This window comes from Gorilla gorilla, chromosome 10 (genome assembly GCF_029281585.2).
Source record: "Gorilla gorilla gorilla isolate KB3781 chromosome 10, NHGRI_mGorGor1-v2.1_pri, whole genome shotgun sequence".
In the NCBI taxonomy this organism is placed as follows: domain Eukaryota; kingdom Metazoa; phylum Chordata; class Mammalia; order Primates; family Hominidae; genus Gorilla; species Gorilla gorilla.
The window spans coordinates 95,530,221-95,548,423 of record NC_073234.2 but is presented as its reverse complement, the minus strand read 5'-3'; the positions used below and the strand labels follow the sequence as shown (position 1 = coordinate 95,548,423).

The 18,203-nt window shown below is 38.5% G+C and overlaps 1 protein-coding gene across 1 annotated transcript in view; it reads right to left on the bottom strand.

Moving 5' to 3' along the window:
* OTOGL (otogelin like) overlaps nt 1-18,203 on the bottom strand; it is a 273,380-nt gene that overhangs the window by 177,772 nt on the left and 77,405 nt on the right. Inside the window, exon 4 of the mRNA XM_031016545.3 lies at nt 1,805-1,915. Coding sequence (XP_030872405.2) covers nt 1,805-1,809 — 5 coding nt within the window. The 5' untranslated portion in view covers nt 1,810-1,915. The remainder of the gene's footprint in view (nt 1-1,804; nt 1,916-18,203) is intronic.

Genomic DNA, 18,203 nt, shown 5'->3' with positions numbered 1-18,203 from the left:
AATCATATTTGGTTATTTTGAGTAAATGTGAATATATTAAGAAACACAGTATATGGTTTATAAAAATTCACTTAGCTCGTCTCTGCCTTGTTCCAAAACAGTATCTGGACAGTATTCAATAATTTTATTTTATTTATTTATTTATTTTGAGGCCTTGCTCTGTCACCTAGGCTGGAGTGCAGTGGCACGATCTTGGCTCACTGCAACCTCTGCCTCCTGGGTTCAAGCGATTCTCCTGTCTCAGCCTCCCGAGTAGCTGGGATTACAGCTGCCCACCCCCACGCCTGGCTAATTTTTGTGTTTTTAGTAGAGACGGGGTTTGGCCATATTGGCCAGGCTGGTCTTGAACTCCTGACTTCAGGTGATCTGCCCGCCTCAGCCTCCCAAAGTGCTGGGATTACAGGCATGAACCACTGCTCCCAGCTAGTATCCAATAATTTTAAAGTCACAATATGAAAAATAAATTTGAAGATGTCACATGGCCAGGTTTGATCTATCCTAGAAGGTAAAGAGAAGGTGGTCTAAGGCCTATGGGTTACACTACTCCTGTCTGTTCCCAGCCCACTCCTCTGCAATAACAGAAAGCCTAATCAGTGAATTCGCATGCCTGAGGTGGAAAGGTTGGCCTTTTCCTGTTAGCTGCAACATTATTTAAATTCCTCTGTACCACTCTGGGAAAAGCATGAACTACAAAGTAAAGGAAGAACTATTTTTAAAAAGAAACCACTAAGGATGCTAACATGAAACAAAACTTGGATTCACTCTCAAATTGAGATGTCAGTGTTCACTTTGCCCACGGTTTTGGCAAAAGATAAAGCTGTGAATAGGTTCTTCCCAAATGGCAAACAGTGATTTGATACCAGTGATATCTTGGTGTCCAAAAGAAAAGGTAGAACTCAGCTTTAATTATTTTGTTGTGCTTCTTTGAATTTATTTTATGGCTTCTAAGCATTAAAATATTTTAAAATTGTGCTAATTGAAATCTGCATTTTACCGGACTGGGGAAGCTCTTTCATCTATCAGTTAAGATGCACAGCACATCCTGTTCCCAAACAAATGACTCAGCAAATATCAGTGATAGGCATGCATAAAGCAGCCTAAAAGTCACATCCAAATACAATTTGCTATTAATGCCATCATGTGCCAAAATAAATCATAAAAACTACTGCATTGCTATGTATCCTAATTAAAATGCAATATCTATAATATTTCAGCTGGCTACAAAAATGGGGCCGGAGATGCTGTGGTCAGGGTCAGGAGATCCTGTCAACCTATGTCTCCCACTTCCAGTCACCCAAGCTACCATGGAGGTCTAGTCAAGTCTGACAAAGTAGAAACCAGTTTGGAGTGAGTCTTCTTATTACATCCAGCTGTTTTCTGTCCCTCCAGAGCTTCCTCCTGTATAGCTAACTGATTTCTTGGTTTCACTTCAAATTACTCCTGCGCAAAGAAGACCACCCTAGGAGAAAGATGAGAATCTGTAGACCTGCTGTCCTTGTGAATGATATGCTCCAGGTGCATCAAATAGTCATTCTCAAACGTAGCCTGCATATTTCGATTTATCTTGGAGAGCCCCATCTAGGCCAATGAAATTCTACTTTCTAGGTATGGGGCTCAGGCATTAGTGTTAAACTGCCCCAACATTCAGTAATATGAGTTTTGCAATCTATCTCTTTTGGTCTTTCAGATAACTATATTGTCATTTCAGAAGCTTCCTAGAAATTCACTTCTTCCAAGAAATGAATTAGTACTAAACAATTTTTGCTAAAGGGGGTAGGAGAAGTTAAAGAAAAAAAAATCCAACCTCATTCTTATGAGACTTGACAAACTTCCCAGCTGCTTGGGTCTTGTTTGGTCAATTGGTCAAAGACTGGATTCTCTTTGTTTTACTCAGAGGCATGCTTGATATCCATGCCTAAAAGAAAATAAACATTAAGTTAAAGACAATGTTGAGTAAAAGATTATTCAACTGGGATTCACAAAATCTGGATTATGTTTAGCAGTTAATAGTTGTGGGACATGGGACCTTGAACTTAGCTCTCCATGTTTCATTTTCCCATCAGAAAAATGGAATCCTATACTTCCTTCTTCCAAACTCTATTAATCTGAGTATCTATTTATGATTCATTAACCAAAAAGCCCTAAAGGATGCACTGTTCTTCACACTGCCAAAAAATGGTGGAGTAGACTTTCTTCCTATGCACTCACACAAAGACATTAAATTAGAGGGAAACATGGACAGGAAAATAATACAAGAGACATCTGAGAAGTAATGAAGATCTAAACCAGAGGGATGACAGAGAGAACGGGAGGATGACACCTGAAGGGAGAGACACGGCTAATTATAAATTATAAAATCCTTAGAAGATTAAAAACAGATAAAATAATTAAAGCAGAGCTGTGGGAAACTTTACTCAAACAAAAATACTGAAAGGTCTGTGGAGGATCGATTGTTTATGATCCTATTCTCTAGAGACTGAAATTCTTTGGATATACCAGATGGCTTTATTTATATAACAAAAGCTCAGCTCTAGTGAGGTGCTGCTTGCAAATTCACATACAAATAAAAGAAACTGTGTTTATGTTTGTACATATCCTTGCACATAAGAGGGAGTTTCCTTTGTTTTTTATGGACATTTGAACAAATTTTATGCTTATAATGCTAAAGAGAAGGCTCACCTTTTTATATTTATTTATTTTTTTATTATTATTATTATTTTTTGAGACGGAGTCTCACTCTGTCGCCCAGGCTGGAATGCAGTGGTGTGATCTCAGCTCACTGCAACCTCTGTCTCCCAGGTTCAAGTGATTATCCTGCCTCAGCCTCCTGAGTAGCTGGGATTACAGGCGCATGCCACCACACCCGGCTAATTTTTGTATTTTTAGTAGAGATGGGGTTTCACCATGTTGGTCAGGCTGGTCTCGAACTCCTGACCTCGTGATCTGCCCACCTCGGCCTCTCAAAGTGCTGGGATTACAGGCATGAACCACCGCTCACCTCTTTTTAAAAGGAACAGCAGCCTCCCAGTATAGCCAAGTAATCCCCAGAACATACAATTTAACACAGAAAATTTTCTGACCTTTGTGGATCTTCTCTATCCAAGTGCATGACAAATATTTATTTCACTCCTCAGTGTTCATATTCAATCCTATCTCTTCAAATAACATCACTGACAATTAAAAAGAAATCTCAACCCTCTCCCCAAGTGAATATTTCAAGCTGCATCCTGTGTCAGCTCCTGGCACTGAGTCAGCCTTGTCAGCCCAATTTAGAGCACATGGCAGTAATCCAATTCATTGTGGCTGTTTGTGGTCCCCAGATCAGATTTCAAAAACGAAGGGGCAGCAATCCGGTGACCTTCTCAAGATAGTAGAAAACAACTCTGGTCATGACTGACACTTGATCTTTCTGCTAACATTAGCTCCTAATCAAAGATGGTGCCAAGCTTGTATGTGACACCAGCCCACAAACCTTTCTGTCCTCCGAGAGGTGTGGGCATCCTGTCACCCACTGAGTTTCAGTTTTGGAATGACTGTCCCTTTCAAATCCAAGGAAGTCTGATTTTATTGACATTTGAGATAAAGCTCAAGGCCTGTCTTAATTGAGCTTTCCAGTTATTTATAATGCATACATATTTACTATTCATTGTCTTTATACTTAGTGAGGTTCAATGTGATTAGTAATAAAGACGTGGTTATAACTTTATAAAATTAACAACCCCAGAATATTCATACTGTAATCAGGAGATGGCATCCACTCGGAAGCTTTTTTCTGTGCACCTCTCATCCTGTCGTCGTTTCTTAAAAATGTATTACTCTTCCTGGGCTTCGTGTCATCCTTCCTCCATACTTCTGCTGGATCTTCAGGACTGGCTCAGGCATGGCCACAAATTGGCCCCAGCAGGGTCTGCAGAAGTAAACTTTACCTCCTAGGCCAGGCCCTATTTTTCTTACTTCACCAAATACTAAGTATCGGTATAAAAAAAAAAAAAAAAAAAACAACCTGGCCACTTGCCTAAGTCGTCCCTAAATCAGGAAGCTGTTCTTAATGTGAAGAGGCCTTTAGGGAACCCTGTTGTTTTCTCATCCCTTACCTCTTATATAAAAGTCCGTGTTGAGGCCTGAAGATTCTTGGAGCTCTGGATGTGTTCAAAGTAACTACTGGCTTTGCCCCAGCTCTGAGTTTACACATAATATATTATCTGAATTAGTCGAGTTCCAAGTTTTCTATACAGAATTTTATCTTCTTTCTATCTCCATAAACAAACAATCTTTGAAGCTAGATAATATGAGAAAAGAGGATGGAATCATTTCACCCTGCCTTGTTTGTTTCCATGAGGATTCTAACCCAAAGGAAAAGATGAGTCATTCAGCATCATTTCCTATGTGGTGCTTTGGACTCTGTGCTATCTTAGCCAAAAGAGGGCAGCACTCCATGGGTTTTGAATTCACAGGAAGCAAAACTTCAAACAGTTTTTAATTGAACTCTTAAGCAAGGCACTGTACTCTATTACATGGGATAACACAGATTAATAAGACCTCCCCAAACAAGCAGGAACAGGAAAGGAGAGAAGAGTTGGGGAGAGCAGTTAAAACATTGCCATGTGTTTGGGAGTGGTGAGCGATACGTCTGAAAATAAAGAATGGATGAGATCGTGAGGGTCCCTTGACGATTAGGCATTTATTCTTTATTTGAAATGAAGTGGGGAGCCTCTCAAAGTTTTTCAACAAGTGAATCATATGATTAGAACTCTGTTTGGGGAAGATACATGTGTTAGGGATGTATTAGAGAGATTGAAACAGGGAGACCAAAGAGCAGAGGGAAACATGGACAGGAAAATAATACAAGAGGCATCCGAGAGGTAACGAAGATCTAAACCAGAGGGATGGCAGAGAGAGGGAGGATGACACCTGATGGGAGAGACACGGCTAAGTAGGAAAGATGGACTTTAATGGACTTGATATAGGGAGAAAGGGACCAAGATAAACCCAGAGTTTCACATCTGAGACCTGGGCATATGGTAGAGCCTTTAACCAAAATTAGGAAGAAAGAAAAAAACAACTGTTTTGAAGCAAACATAATGAATTTGGTTTTGAACACATTTTCCCTTCAGAGAGCGTGAGATGTGACTAAGTTGCCAAGATATAAGGGGTAAAAGATAAAAATATAGGAAGGGTATGACCTTAAGGACTACCTTGGAAAGAAGAAGCCCTAAATGCTTACCTGAAAGCCCAGTGCTGAATATATGGCCCACTTGCAGGTGCAGTGTTGGGCCTTAGTGGCCTGTGTTTCTATATCTTCTTGATGTCATCTAACTCTCCTTATTTGTCCCTTTGTTCTAATATTTTTATATTTGTGTCTTATGTAGTGCCACCTCAAATCCTTTTGTGAATAAATTAGAATAAGCAGCAATTAATCAATCCTGATAATTACATTTTTCTATATAGACTTTAAGATACAGCCATCTTCAGTAAGCACATAGGACCCATGTGTAAAATACAGATCACTACTATTTACTGAAAACTAATATGCTAGGCAGTAAACTAAAAGTTTTATACACATCATTTCATTTTATATTATGATTAACAAAACAAGATTATGAAGCAATTCCATTATTATCCCTTTTTACAGATGAGGACACTGAAACACAATGACATTAACACTAATTTGGCCGGGTGCAGTGGCTCACACGTGTAATCCCAGTACTTTGGGAGGCCAAGGTGAGTGGGTCACTTGAGATCAGGAGTTCAAGACCAGCCTGGCCAACATGGCAAAACCCTGTCTCTACTAAAAATATAAAAATTAGCCAGGTGTGGCAGTGCACACTTGTGATCCCAGCTACTTGGGAGGCTGAGGCAGGGGAATCGGAATCACTTGAACCCAGGAGGCAGAGGTTGCAGTGAGCCAAGATTGCACCACTGCACTCCAGACTGGGCAACAGAGGGAGACTCCTTCTCAAAAAAAAAAAATTAATTTATAATATAGCAGAACTTACATTATAACCCAGGCAGCCTGACCTCAGAGCCAGTGTACCTAACCACTATGCCTACTTCCTCTCTGTTCACATTGCCTGTCTCATTATACCACCCCATTCTCCTGATTCCTCTCTATATGTCTCATGCTCCACTTTAGGATGCCATTTACATGTGTTAACAGAACATTGGCATCCGGGGCAGTGTCTCGAATCAGGAAACTGTGTTGCCTCCATATATAGAGGATAAATTAGTAGGTTGAAGAAAAGATATACTACTTCATTTTTCTAAAATTAAATTAAATCTATCTCTGAACCCCTACACATCAAGGCAGATGAGTAACAGTCCAATACTTGTCATATGGGAGATGCAGTTCCTCCTCCCATGACATCATACAAGAATACTGACTTATAAGATGCCAGAAAATAAATGGGAGGGAGAAGCCAAGGAACCACGTTTATTTTTGACCCTTTTTGTCATCCAATTTTCCTGGTATTAGGCAGCCTCAAAGGGGCTCCTCCTTTTGTCTGTTCATGAACTCAACCAATGAAATCCTCAACACCGATTCAGTGGCACAGTTATTGGAGTCCAGCCTTCCTGGACACTCAATAATTACATGACTCCAGCACTATGGGCAACAGGGGCCCACTCAGATTATCTCAATTTTAGGAATGCTCATTACTCTCTCCCCTAAATAAGGCCATTATCCTCCTCCTCCCAGCCTTAAGAATCTTCCCTTTCCTAGAAAGTCTAGCTTCAGACTTTAGAAAACAATTTTTGTCTATTAAATTGTCAATGAGGCTAATGAAACCCAGATCTCTAAGACGTAAAACCTTCTCAGTGTGGGAGAGAAAAAAATACGTCTTTTACTATCAACTCCTTTACATTAGCTAGAATGAAAAATATTAAGATGTATATTATTCTGCCACTTAGCTATAGTGGAAAAGGAAAAAATTAAAGTGATGTATTAATACTAAACGTGTCTTGTCTTCTTATATAGCCAGAAGTTAAGCCTGGTGCGACTAATGTGTTTCATCTAGCCTGATAACTCATTGCTTAGTAGAATCTCCCTGAAGCAGAGCATTGAGAAATAGTTTAAGGTCATGACTGGGTTGAACAGAAAAGGGCTTGCCATTAGTATAGGAAACGGAAATGCAAGGCCACATGCTACATATTTTCCATTCCTAGTTTAAACATAAACTACAGTTTTGCTTACTAAGCAAATTGATCTAGTCTCAAGTACCATAACTATGGGAAAAAGGGACCTATTTGAAAAGAGAACACTCTAATATACATAATAATCACCCATAAAGAGTTTCTATAAAAGAGTCCCACGTTCAGATATTATAATTCAACAGCACTAGTAGCCAGGAATATATACTATTAATGAAATGTCCCTAGGGAATCACGATGCCGCTTGTCCAATGACTACAATTTGAGAAACACTCCTATGGAGCAAGGGTCCTATTTGTTCATCTCCATCTGCCCTAATGCCTCCCAACAGCCAGCTGAAGACCTCCAACCTGCAGCCCTAACCTCATTCATCCCTCGGCCTATCCTAACCTATTTGGTAGGATGGTGCCAAGCATCAATCTTGATGCTCTAAAGCTCATGGAATCTTACACATTCCTGTGTCTTTTACAACTACCAATGTGTTTGGTGACTATGAAGTCTATGGCTTTGGCCCATTCTCTTTCTTGAGCTCCAGATCAACACATTTAATTACCTATAGGTAAGTCCACAAAGACTACAAACTTAGCATGTCAGAAACTAAATTGAACTCATCATTTCCTAATATACTCCTCCCAAAAACATCCTGATTCTATCCCTATTATCCATTTTAGTAGGTGATGGATGTAATTATCCACCTGATTTCTCAAGACCAAAAGAAACAAAAAGCCAAAAGAACTTGGAGTCATCTTAAGAGTCCTACTACTTCAAATCTTATATCTATTGTTTCAAATCTGAGGAAACATAAATCACAAGCCCTTGAATTATTGCTGCTATTTGCTGAGAGAGAGAGAAAGAGAGTGAGAGAGAGAACATACTACCTCAGTAGGACTGTCATCTCCAATCTAAGCTATTGCAGTAATTACCTAGTTGGTCTCCACAGGGCAGTGATATATGTTTATGCAGTGTGTGCTCTGCACAGTCCCTACACTTGACTTTGTTGATGAAGGCACCATTTGTATTGTAAGCATTATATATTTTTATAAAAATTTTCTCACTTTTCAGTAAAATGTCTGTTGTAAGGTAATTATTGATATAAACATTTTCCAAAAAATGAAGTAAAAAGTAACTTGAGAGAGGGTACCCTTTTCTAATTTGTACAAAAGTTCCACATGGGCTATCAGCAGCCTTGGGTTTCCCTGATTCTAGACTTTCTCTCTAAGCTATTCATGCATTTCTGCCATGGTGATCTTTCCAAGTGCAAACTGTGGTTTTCCTTCAATAAAGTACAAACATCTACATATCTGCTTCAGCCTACCTGCTGATGTGTACTCCCTATGCTTCAGCCATCCTCAGCTTCTTACATTACTCAAATGTATCATTGCACATATTTCACATGTGCAATTCTCTCAGCTATTGATTCCAATCCACTCCATCCCTACTGCATTCTATCTGAAAAATTCATAATCTTCCTTCTAGACCAGCACAAGTGTTTCCTTCTTTGAAGGCTCTCTGCTACCTCCTTCTCTACCCTGGAAAAGCCACCTATTCTTATTTATGCCTTCAACCAACCTCTATGTCAATTGATCACACTGCATTACAATTCTTTTTTTAATTCATCTCTTATAGTAAGCCAGGAGCTCCTTGGTTTAGTATAATTATGCACTATTTAACTTTTCATTTCCTATGGTGATGCAAATTGGTATAGATATTTTAAAGGAAACTTATTGGGTCAGTTGGATTTAACTGGCTCTATTGCCTGCTGTCTAGCATGCTGGCAAGTTTTCACTTTGAGCTGTGATGCTTTCTGCTGCATTTGCTGAGTCATACCAAGCCTCTGTTATAGATTTCACTGACATGAGTAGGAAGTTTTGATAACATTTAGGGACAAGAATATGTGATTGGAGCTCATTTATAGTATACGTCTCTTTAATTTCTTTACCCCCTTTTTAAAAATTGCTTGAGACAAGGTTTCATTCTGTTGCCCAGACTGGAGTGCAGTGGCGTGATCGTGGCTCACTGTAGTCTCATTCTCTGGGCTCAAGCATCCTCCTGAGTAGCTGGGACTAAGGTCTATGCCACCACACCTGGCTACTTGTTTTTATCTTTTTGTAGAGGCAATGTTTCACTATGTTGCCTAGGCTGGTCTTTAACTCCTGGACTCAAGCAATGCTCCTGCCTCAGCCTCCCGAAGTGCTAGGATTACAGATGTAAGCCACCATGCCCAGCCTATGTAAAGTATATGTCTCAATCAGGCATTGGCCCTAATTCTATAGAATGCTCAGGAGAAAGAGAACCTATGATATATACAAGCCTACTTACATTGTATACAAACCATTTATATTTGGTCAGTTATACAAGGAAGAGTAGTCACCATGTGGCATGCTGCAGTCATACCCCTAAAGCAGATAGGCTCACTAGGACCCTACGAAATGCCTTTGCTGATGCTGTTGCCTATGACTTTACAGCCAAAAAAAAAAAAAAAAAAAAAATCTTGATCCTCAGGGTTATGTAGAAAACACCTATGATACTCCAATGGTACAACCAGGGATTAATTCAAACCCAACTTAAATCTGGAGTCTCTAAACTCTATAAAGCAAACATTGCCATGCAGGAGGACCCTAATCCTGATGACAATGATTGGAGACTCCCTAGGGGAAGAAACTTACAATACCAGCATAATAGAAAAGAGAACACTTCACCCCCACCAAAGTATATTCAATAACCACCAAAGGGGGTGGGCCAGTCTGCTGTAAGGTAATTATTAGAGAGAGAGAGAGAAGTAAATTTAAAAAGAAAAATCTAAATACAGGGGTAAGGGGAGGAAACAAAAAACTGAAACACAGGCCCACAATTGGACCCAATTGGAAACTGAAGCCCCAAACTAAAATAATTTATACAATAAATAAAAAAATAAAAGTATGCTAATTGGTTTATGCTTCTACAACAAAGGATCTAAACTAATTGTAATGTCTGCTGAAATGTACCAATTGACAAACCTTCATGCTCATAATAATGGAGCTCAAACTAGTTATACCTGGGCATACTGCTAAATTTGAACAAGATAACCTCTTTGCCCTAAGGGAAGCTATTGAACATGGACTAGAGGTCAAACCCATATGCCTCACCTTAACCACCAGAACTACTGCCTTGTCTAAATTCCCCATAGTTACAGCATACTAATAACTCTTCCTCCAAGGGCATTCATTTGACACACTCATTCAGGAAATACAGATCCTCACAAAGAGGCTCACAAAAAGGGGATGGATCATTGACCCATACATAACCTTATACAAGCTCATGGCACCTTGGTTTAATTCCTGAAAATTATTTGGTAAACCACCCCCTCCTTGACACTGTCAGGGCCACTCCATCCTTGACACTGGCAAAAAAACATTATTGGCCCTCTCAGTACATACAACACTAAAACAAGCTGAACACCTTTTAGGTCTTTTGGATTTTGAAGGTAATATATTCCTCATTTTAAAATTTAAGCCCATTTACGCGATTTCTCACAAACTGACCCACCTTAAATGGGGCTTCCACAACAAAAGGCTCTTTTCTCTGTTTAAGTACAATAGCACTGCCCTTAGTGTTCCCCCACAGACTCCTTCACTGCAGAGGCCTTTGCAAACTCCTCTCATACCTGATAGAGTTTATGGACCACATATGACATGATGGCCAAAAGTTGCCCACGAGCTTTTGGTATTAAAAATTGCTCTCCTCAGCTACATGCTAAATACCACTGGAGAGGAAGTCACTTGCCACATACTAGGTCATCCTAGGCCCAGAGCCTATGATCCTCCATATCCAGATGGCCATTATGCCTTGGAATATGAAAGTAGCAACCTGCAGATTCATCTAGGCCCAGAGCCTATGACCCTCCATATCCAGATGGCCATTATGCCTTGGAATATGAAAGTAGCAACCTGCAGGTTCATCGTGGCCACCAAGGCCTCCTTACTAAAATAGTAATAGCACTTGTAGGATAAAACCAAACCTTGATACAGCTTAGACTACATCTTCTGGCTTATCCCACCTGCAGGATACAGTGGCTTCTTTTGTCTTAGATCTTTGTCAAACTCCACAGTTCTGGAGGAGGTCACTCCTCCTCTCACAGAATGTTTGGCTACCTATGGGTCCCCTTGAGAACAACTGAGTGAACAGCAAAAGGAGTTTGTATATTTCATGGATAGCAGCATCACCAACACATGATGGATGCTCACTGTAGAGCTGCTGCTTCAACCAAGATGTCCCAAGTCAAGGACAGGCAAAATTGTCCAAGAGTGAGCAAAACTGGCCAAACTTCATGCAGTCATCTAAGCACTGAATGCCCTGGCCACATTTTTTCAGGCTCTCAAGCCAACGCCAATGGTCTGTCCAACTAGTCCATCAATGATTCCTTATTCAAAGATGCCTCCATTAGGGTAAAGAACCCTGGGAATCTCTTGCCTTATAGGTCTTACATGTCTCTGCACATACTAAAGCCATGACATAAGGCCTCATTATAACACTGTTTATCCCCTTTGGAGTTCGAAACATTACTTGAAGTGACCAAGGCATTTAATTTTAGGTTCCTTATTTATTTTAAAACTATTTAAGAAGTTTTCACCTCCATTAGTGCCCTCAGGCTACAGGCCTTATAGAAAGCCATAATGACTGATTTACATAAGCTCAAATTCAGTTTAATGAAGCATGGCCCATTTTCTTTCATCAGTCAACATCAGGAGTGAGTTATAATTAAGAGCCTGACTCTATTTCTAATGTTTGTCTGCTGATGACTTTCAAGTGTCACCATTTGCCCTTCTCCTGTCCCACATGTGAGCACACTAATAAGAAAGCTCCAGTATTCCTTCCTTTGGCCCCAGCAGGAAGTTCAGACCACATAAGCCTGCTCCAGTGAGTTGTCACTTTACCCCAGCCCCCACCGCCCCCATCACAATAAAAACCAAGCCAGTCTCCTTTCCCCTGCTTTCACAAACTATTTTCAGACCTGCCTGGGAGCCTGCCTTACTCTTCTTAGAAAGCTTCAATGTGTCAGTAATAAACCACAACAGTTTCAATATTATATTCCGATTCTCTACTGAGCTTGGAGTCTTACCTAAAACTTCTACCTCAAAAGCAATAATTAAAATGAAAGAGTCCTTAATTTCCACACTAGGCAGTGAGAAGTAGCTTTCAAAATACAAATGTACAAATGCCAAAAGATAAGGATAAAAGAACGATTTATAAAGTTAAATATTCCTTCTGGCTCTGGTAGTTAGGGTACCAGAGACCAGATTTAACTCCCCAGTTGGAACAACTAAAAACCTGTACAAAATATATGAAACATACTCAGATACTGTACATCAGGCAACACAGGACAGTGATAACTGAGAGAGGACAAACTGTGTGGTAAGCATTTTGATTGTCCCAGCTTACTGCTTGTGTAGGGAGAGAGGACCCAGGTATAGCCCATAATCTCTCTAAGTTGAGGAGACAGGACTGAGAGGCAGGGAAGGCCAAGTCATCTAGAGTTTATATGGAAAAGTACTAAAAAATAGAGAACTACAGAAAGATCTGCAAAAGGTCCCTCTTGAGTATTCAGTTGAGTATTGATTTGTGCATGTTTGGAAGTACATAGTACCTGAGGTTGGCCAAAACAAAAGCAAAACCAAAAATACCATATAAAAGGCTGGGCACAGTGGCTCATGCCTGTAATCCCAGCACTTTGGGAGGTCGAGGCAGGCGGATCACTTGAGGTCAGGAGTTTGAGACCAGCCTGGCCAACATGGTGAAACCCCATCTCTACTAAAAATACAAAAATTAGCCGGGCGTGGTGGTAGGTGTCTGTAATCCCAGCTACTCGGGTGGCTGAGGCAGGAGAATCACTTGAACCCAGGAGGCAGAGGCTGCAGCGAGCCGAGATCACACCACTGCACTCCAGTCTGGATGACAGAGACTCTGTCTCAAAAAAAAAAAAAAAAAAAAAAAAAGAAAGAAAAGAATAGAATAGAAAAAACAGAAAAAAACTAAAAGAATTGAGAGAATAATCTCCAAAACTCATATAAGGCTAGAAATAACTCATGTTTCTGTAAGACACAATGAAAAATCTTGTAATTCATAGGGCATCAGCTGGAATATTCAGAAGAGTATTACTGCAGTAGTGGAGAAAATTAGCCCTAGACTAAAGGTTGCTCTGATTCATCCTAACAAGCTTAAAAGCAACCTCAAAAGGACAAATATAATATGTGTAAGACCTGTACACTGAAAACTTCAAAACATTGTTGTAAAAAAATTAAAGACCTAAAGAAATGGAGGTATATACCATATTCTTGGATCAGAAGACTGAATATTGTTTAGATATAATTTCCCCCAAAATTGATCTCTAGATTAAATGTCATCCCAAACACAATCTTACTGGCTTTTTTGTAGAAATTCAAAAGATATAAGATCACCAAAACAACTTTCATTTATAAAAAGGATAAAGTTAAAGATTTGCAATCTTGATTTCAAGATTTATTATAAAGTTAAAATCATTCACACAGTATGGTATTTGTGTTAAGGCAGACAATGAGATCAATAAAATGAAATAAAGAATCAAGAGATATATCATACATATATGGTCTATTAGTTTTCAAAAAAGATGCTAAGGCAATTCAATGGGGCAAGGATAATCTCTTTAACAAATGGTGTTTTAGCAACTGGATAGCCATGTGATTAAGAAATGCACAACCACCCCCTTACAACCTATACAAATGTTAACTTGAAACGGGTCATGGACCTTAAATTAATAGCTAAAATTTCTAGAACACTTAGGAGAAAATCTTCATTCCCTTGGTTTTTGCAAAGATTTCTTAAATATAAAAAGACATGAACTATAAAATTATATTTTATTTCATCAAATTTCAATACTCTTTAACATTGGGAGGAAACATTTGAAAAACATTTCTGAAAACGGCCTTTGATCTATATAAACAATATATATAAACAATTTTTACAACTCAATAAGATAAACAACCCAGTTTTTAAAATAGGAAAAACAAAAGAAGATAAATGGATGACAAGCACATGAACAGATGCTTAACATCATTAGTCATTAGAAAAATATGGGTTAAAATCAAAATTACTGATCATACGAATTGTTGGCAATGATGGAGAACAACAGGAATTTTCACACAGTGCTTATGAGAATGTAAAATGGTACAACCCCTTTGGAAAAGAGTTTGACAATTTTTTTAAAAAAAATTAAATATGCAGCTACTATATGACCCAATGATTCTATACCCAAGTTTTTACCCAAGATAAATGAAAGCATCTATCTACACAAAATATATACATTGATGCTTACAGAAACTTTACTGTAATAGCCAGAAACTGAAAACAACCCAAATGTCCAAATATGTGACTGGATCAACAAATTGAAGTATATCCATACAATGGAATACTACTTAGCAATAAAAAATAATTGGTATATGCAAGGATATGAATAGATCTCAAAAAAATATATTGAGTGAAAAAAGACAAAAAAGAGAACACACTGTGTATATTCCATTTTTATAAAATCCTAGAAAATGCAAACTAATCTATAGACACAGAAAGTAGATCAGTGGTTGCCTAGGGAGGAGGAAGGATTTTCTAAAGGGAATGGGAAAGAGAGATTACGAAGAGACACAAGGAAACATATGGAAATGATGGAAATGTTCGTTATTTTGTTGTGGTGATGGCTTAATAAGTTGTACAGATGTTAAAATTGTACACCTTAAATACATGCAGTTTAACATATGTAAATTAAATCTCAATAAAACCATTTGAAAAATAAGACCAGAGTTTGGCAGAAAGTATCGTATACGTGAAATGGACATCAGCAAATGCAGTAAAGCCTGAAAACTTCTGCAACTAGAACTCTTTGAATATTCCTATTAGAAGATGAATACTAGCTGTTCAACTTGGGCAAAAATTATAGCAGAGTAGAAAACTGAGACTCCTACTTCTTTGCTAGCCATCCATAGCTGAAATGGTTTTATCTCCTTTAACGAAGAGTAGTTAGTGATTAGATTTTATAATCAGTCACTGACATGCCTATATTTACTGTTTAAAATCCTATCTGTGCATCACTAATAGCTTTGTTTTCTGTCTTCAAGTCAACCTCAATTCTTCCAAAGTCTCATTTTAAAGAACTTCCTTCAACCATTGTTCAAATAGATATCTAAATCTAAGCAGTCACATTGAAACCTCAACCTTCATATTGGTATAGACAAGAGCTACTTCTAAGTGAATCAGGCAGGATGCCAGTAACCTTGATACTGGTTTCATCACCAGGCCCCAGACAAGAACCACACCTGAAGTGCACAGAGTTGCCAAGTCACTCAGTCTGACACAGGTTACTGGGAAAAAAAAGAGCTCAGTGTGGGAAAAGCTTATATAGAACCTGAGGATGCATGAAAAGAAGAATTTGCTTTCCTAGATAGAAGAACACACATTCCCCTGTTTAAAAATGCGAGTCATGCTTATTCCTTTTATGCTCTGTAATATCTAAGAGTCTTTATCTGAAAGTTTTCTCATAGAGCAAGGCAATGCTACAAGTGACTTCAGTAAATTCACTTGGACCAACACTGATTCACCCTTAGAAACACAGTTCAGCACATTTTTCTGAATAAGAAGTTTTTGGTTTATATTATGTAATTTCGAGTCATCTTAATATGCCACTATTATTTTCAATGTGTGTTCATCTGAGAGCTTCACACCTAAAGATGAGAAATTTGTATAGAACTCTTTGATGATAGGGGTCATTTAAAAGCCTTAATTTTTATAAATAGATAATAAATTAAGCACTACATTATTTAATTCTAAATAGATGACTCAGACACTTCCTTGTTTTTATTTCCATTAAGTGTGTATTTAGGGAAGAGGTGATAGACTTACCATCTCTGTGTCTCTGTGGAAAACTGTACTGTTGTGCCTTTGTGTGTTCTACGCTTTTGCAGCCAAATATGTGTTTTTGATAAGACACCCTTCTGCATTCTTTGCCTCTCAGATTGGCAAACACTCATTAAATTTTTTTTTTATTTTAAAAACTTTCCCAGGAATTTTACTCAGTTTTTTTGTTTGTTTACCATGTTTTAGCCCTCACCATTTATTGAAGATAAATGAAATGTTCAGCACCTTGATGGTAATGAGAAGTGGGCAACACACGTATTAAAAAGATTAATTAAGCCACACCTTCAAGGAATATTCTAATCTACATGCATTAAATAATGTCATGTGTGGTGAGGTGCCTTTTCTTCTGCTCACTGGGGAGAAGAATAAAAAGCACAATTTTGGAAAGATGATTAGATATGATATCTTTCAAGATTAAGCTAATACTCTTGGGAGATACATAAAATAAAGCAATAATACCCCTCTGAACTTTAGCCAATATGTTCTCACACAGAATTTCTTTTACAATATTAAATTTTCACAAACCTTCCACAACTTGCTCAAACCTTCAGATTTATTCTAACTTAAAACAATCCTTTAACTCTCTAAACTAGTTCCATCAAAGCCAATTTAAAAAAGATCCTATGTCCCAAGTAATTGTTCTTGCTGCCCTTTATACAAATAATCAGGCCAAGTATAAGACTAAAGCTTGTTTTTGCAAATAAATCAGTCCCATTATGATTTGTCTTTAGTAAAAATGGGAGACTGGTGAGAGAAAAATTCTGTTTCGAAAACTATGGTACACCTGTTATTAGATTCTAGTCATCAGTTGTTTTTAAGGTTTCTTTCCTGTAATTTAGACTAACCCTGCTTATTCCTGTGAATCAACCAGTGAATCTCTGACTGCAGCTCAGAAGAAACAAGAGGGATGGGTAATGTAAAAATCTGGATCAGTATTCTAATTCTGGGCACATGTTGGAATCAGCTAGAGACTCCAAATCAGCATGGTTTCAACAATTGCCCAGTTCGTGGAAAGCCTTCTAATTTGTTTACTTGGGATAATTTTGCTTATTTTGCTTTACTGTTGTGGAATCTATTGCTGTTGTACTCTTCATATAGGAATACAGGATGAGCTTTCTCAATGTTTTCTTAAATTGAACAATTACTAATCTTCCAGATAACACCTTCTGTCAGAACTCAGAGTTATAAATGGCCCTCAGCATACTGACGCTTTCTGACTGAGCTCCTCTTTACCCTGGCTACAAGATGCCCTAATAGTTAGGCAGGAATATCACCGCCCCTATTCAGTGTGAAGAAATTACAGAAGATGGATCTTCATCCCTCTACAACCCTTAGGATTAAGGGTACCCTTGTGAAACAGAAATATGTCAAAGCCATTTGAACCAGAGCAACTCCATCTTGAATAGGGACTGGGAAAAATAAGGCTGAGACCTATTGGGCTGCATTCCCAGGAGGTCAGGCATTCTTAGCCATGGAATGAGATAGGATGTCAGCACAATTTACAAGTCACAAAGATCCTGCTGATAAAACAGCATGAGGTAAAGAACCTGGCCAAAACCTACCAAAACCAAGATGGCGATGAAAGTGACCTCCGGTCATCCTCACTGCTCATTATAAGCTAATTATTAATATAAGTATTAGCATGCTAAAAGACACTCCCACCACCACCATGGCAGTTTACGAATGCCATGGCAACATCAGGAAGTTACCCTATATGATCTAAAAAAGGGAGGAACCCTCATTTCTGGGAATTGCCCACCCTTTTCCCAGAAAACTCATGAATAATCCATCCCTTGTTTAGCATATAATCAAGAAATAACTATAAGTATATTCAGTAGAGCAGCCCAGGCCACTGCTCCATCTGTGGAGTAGCCATTCTTTTATCTCCTTACTTTCTTAATAAACTTGCTCTCACTTTATAAAAAAAAAAAGCATATGAATCTTATAAAGTAAATATTGATAGGAGCTTAATCAGGACAGTATAACATGACTGACTTTTTGTTCCCCAACTTTTAAGTTCAGGGGTACATGTTCAGAATGTGCAGGTTTGTTACATATGTAAACATGTGCCATGGTGGTTTGCTGCACAGAACATCCCATCACCCAGGTATTAAGCCCAGCATCTGTTAGCTATTCTTCCT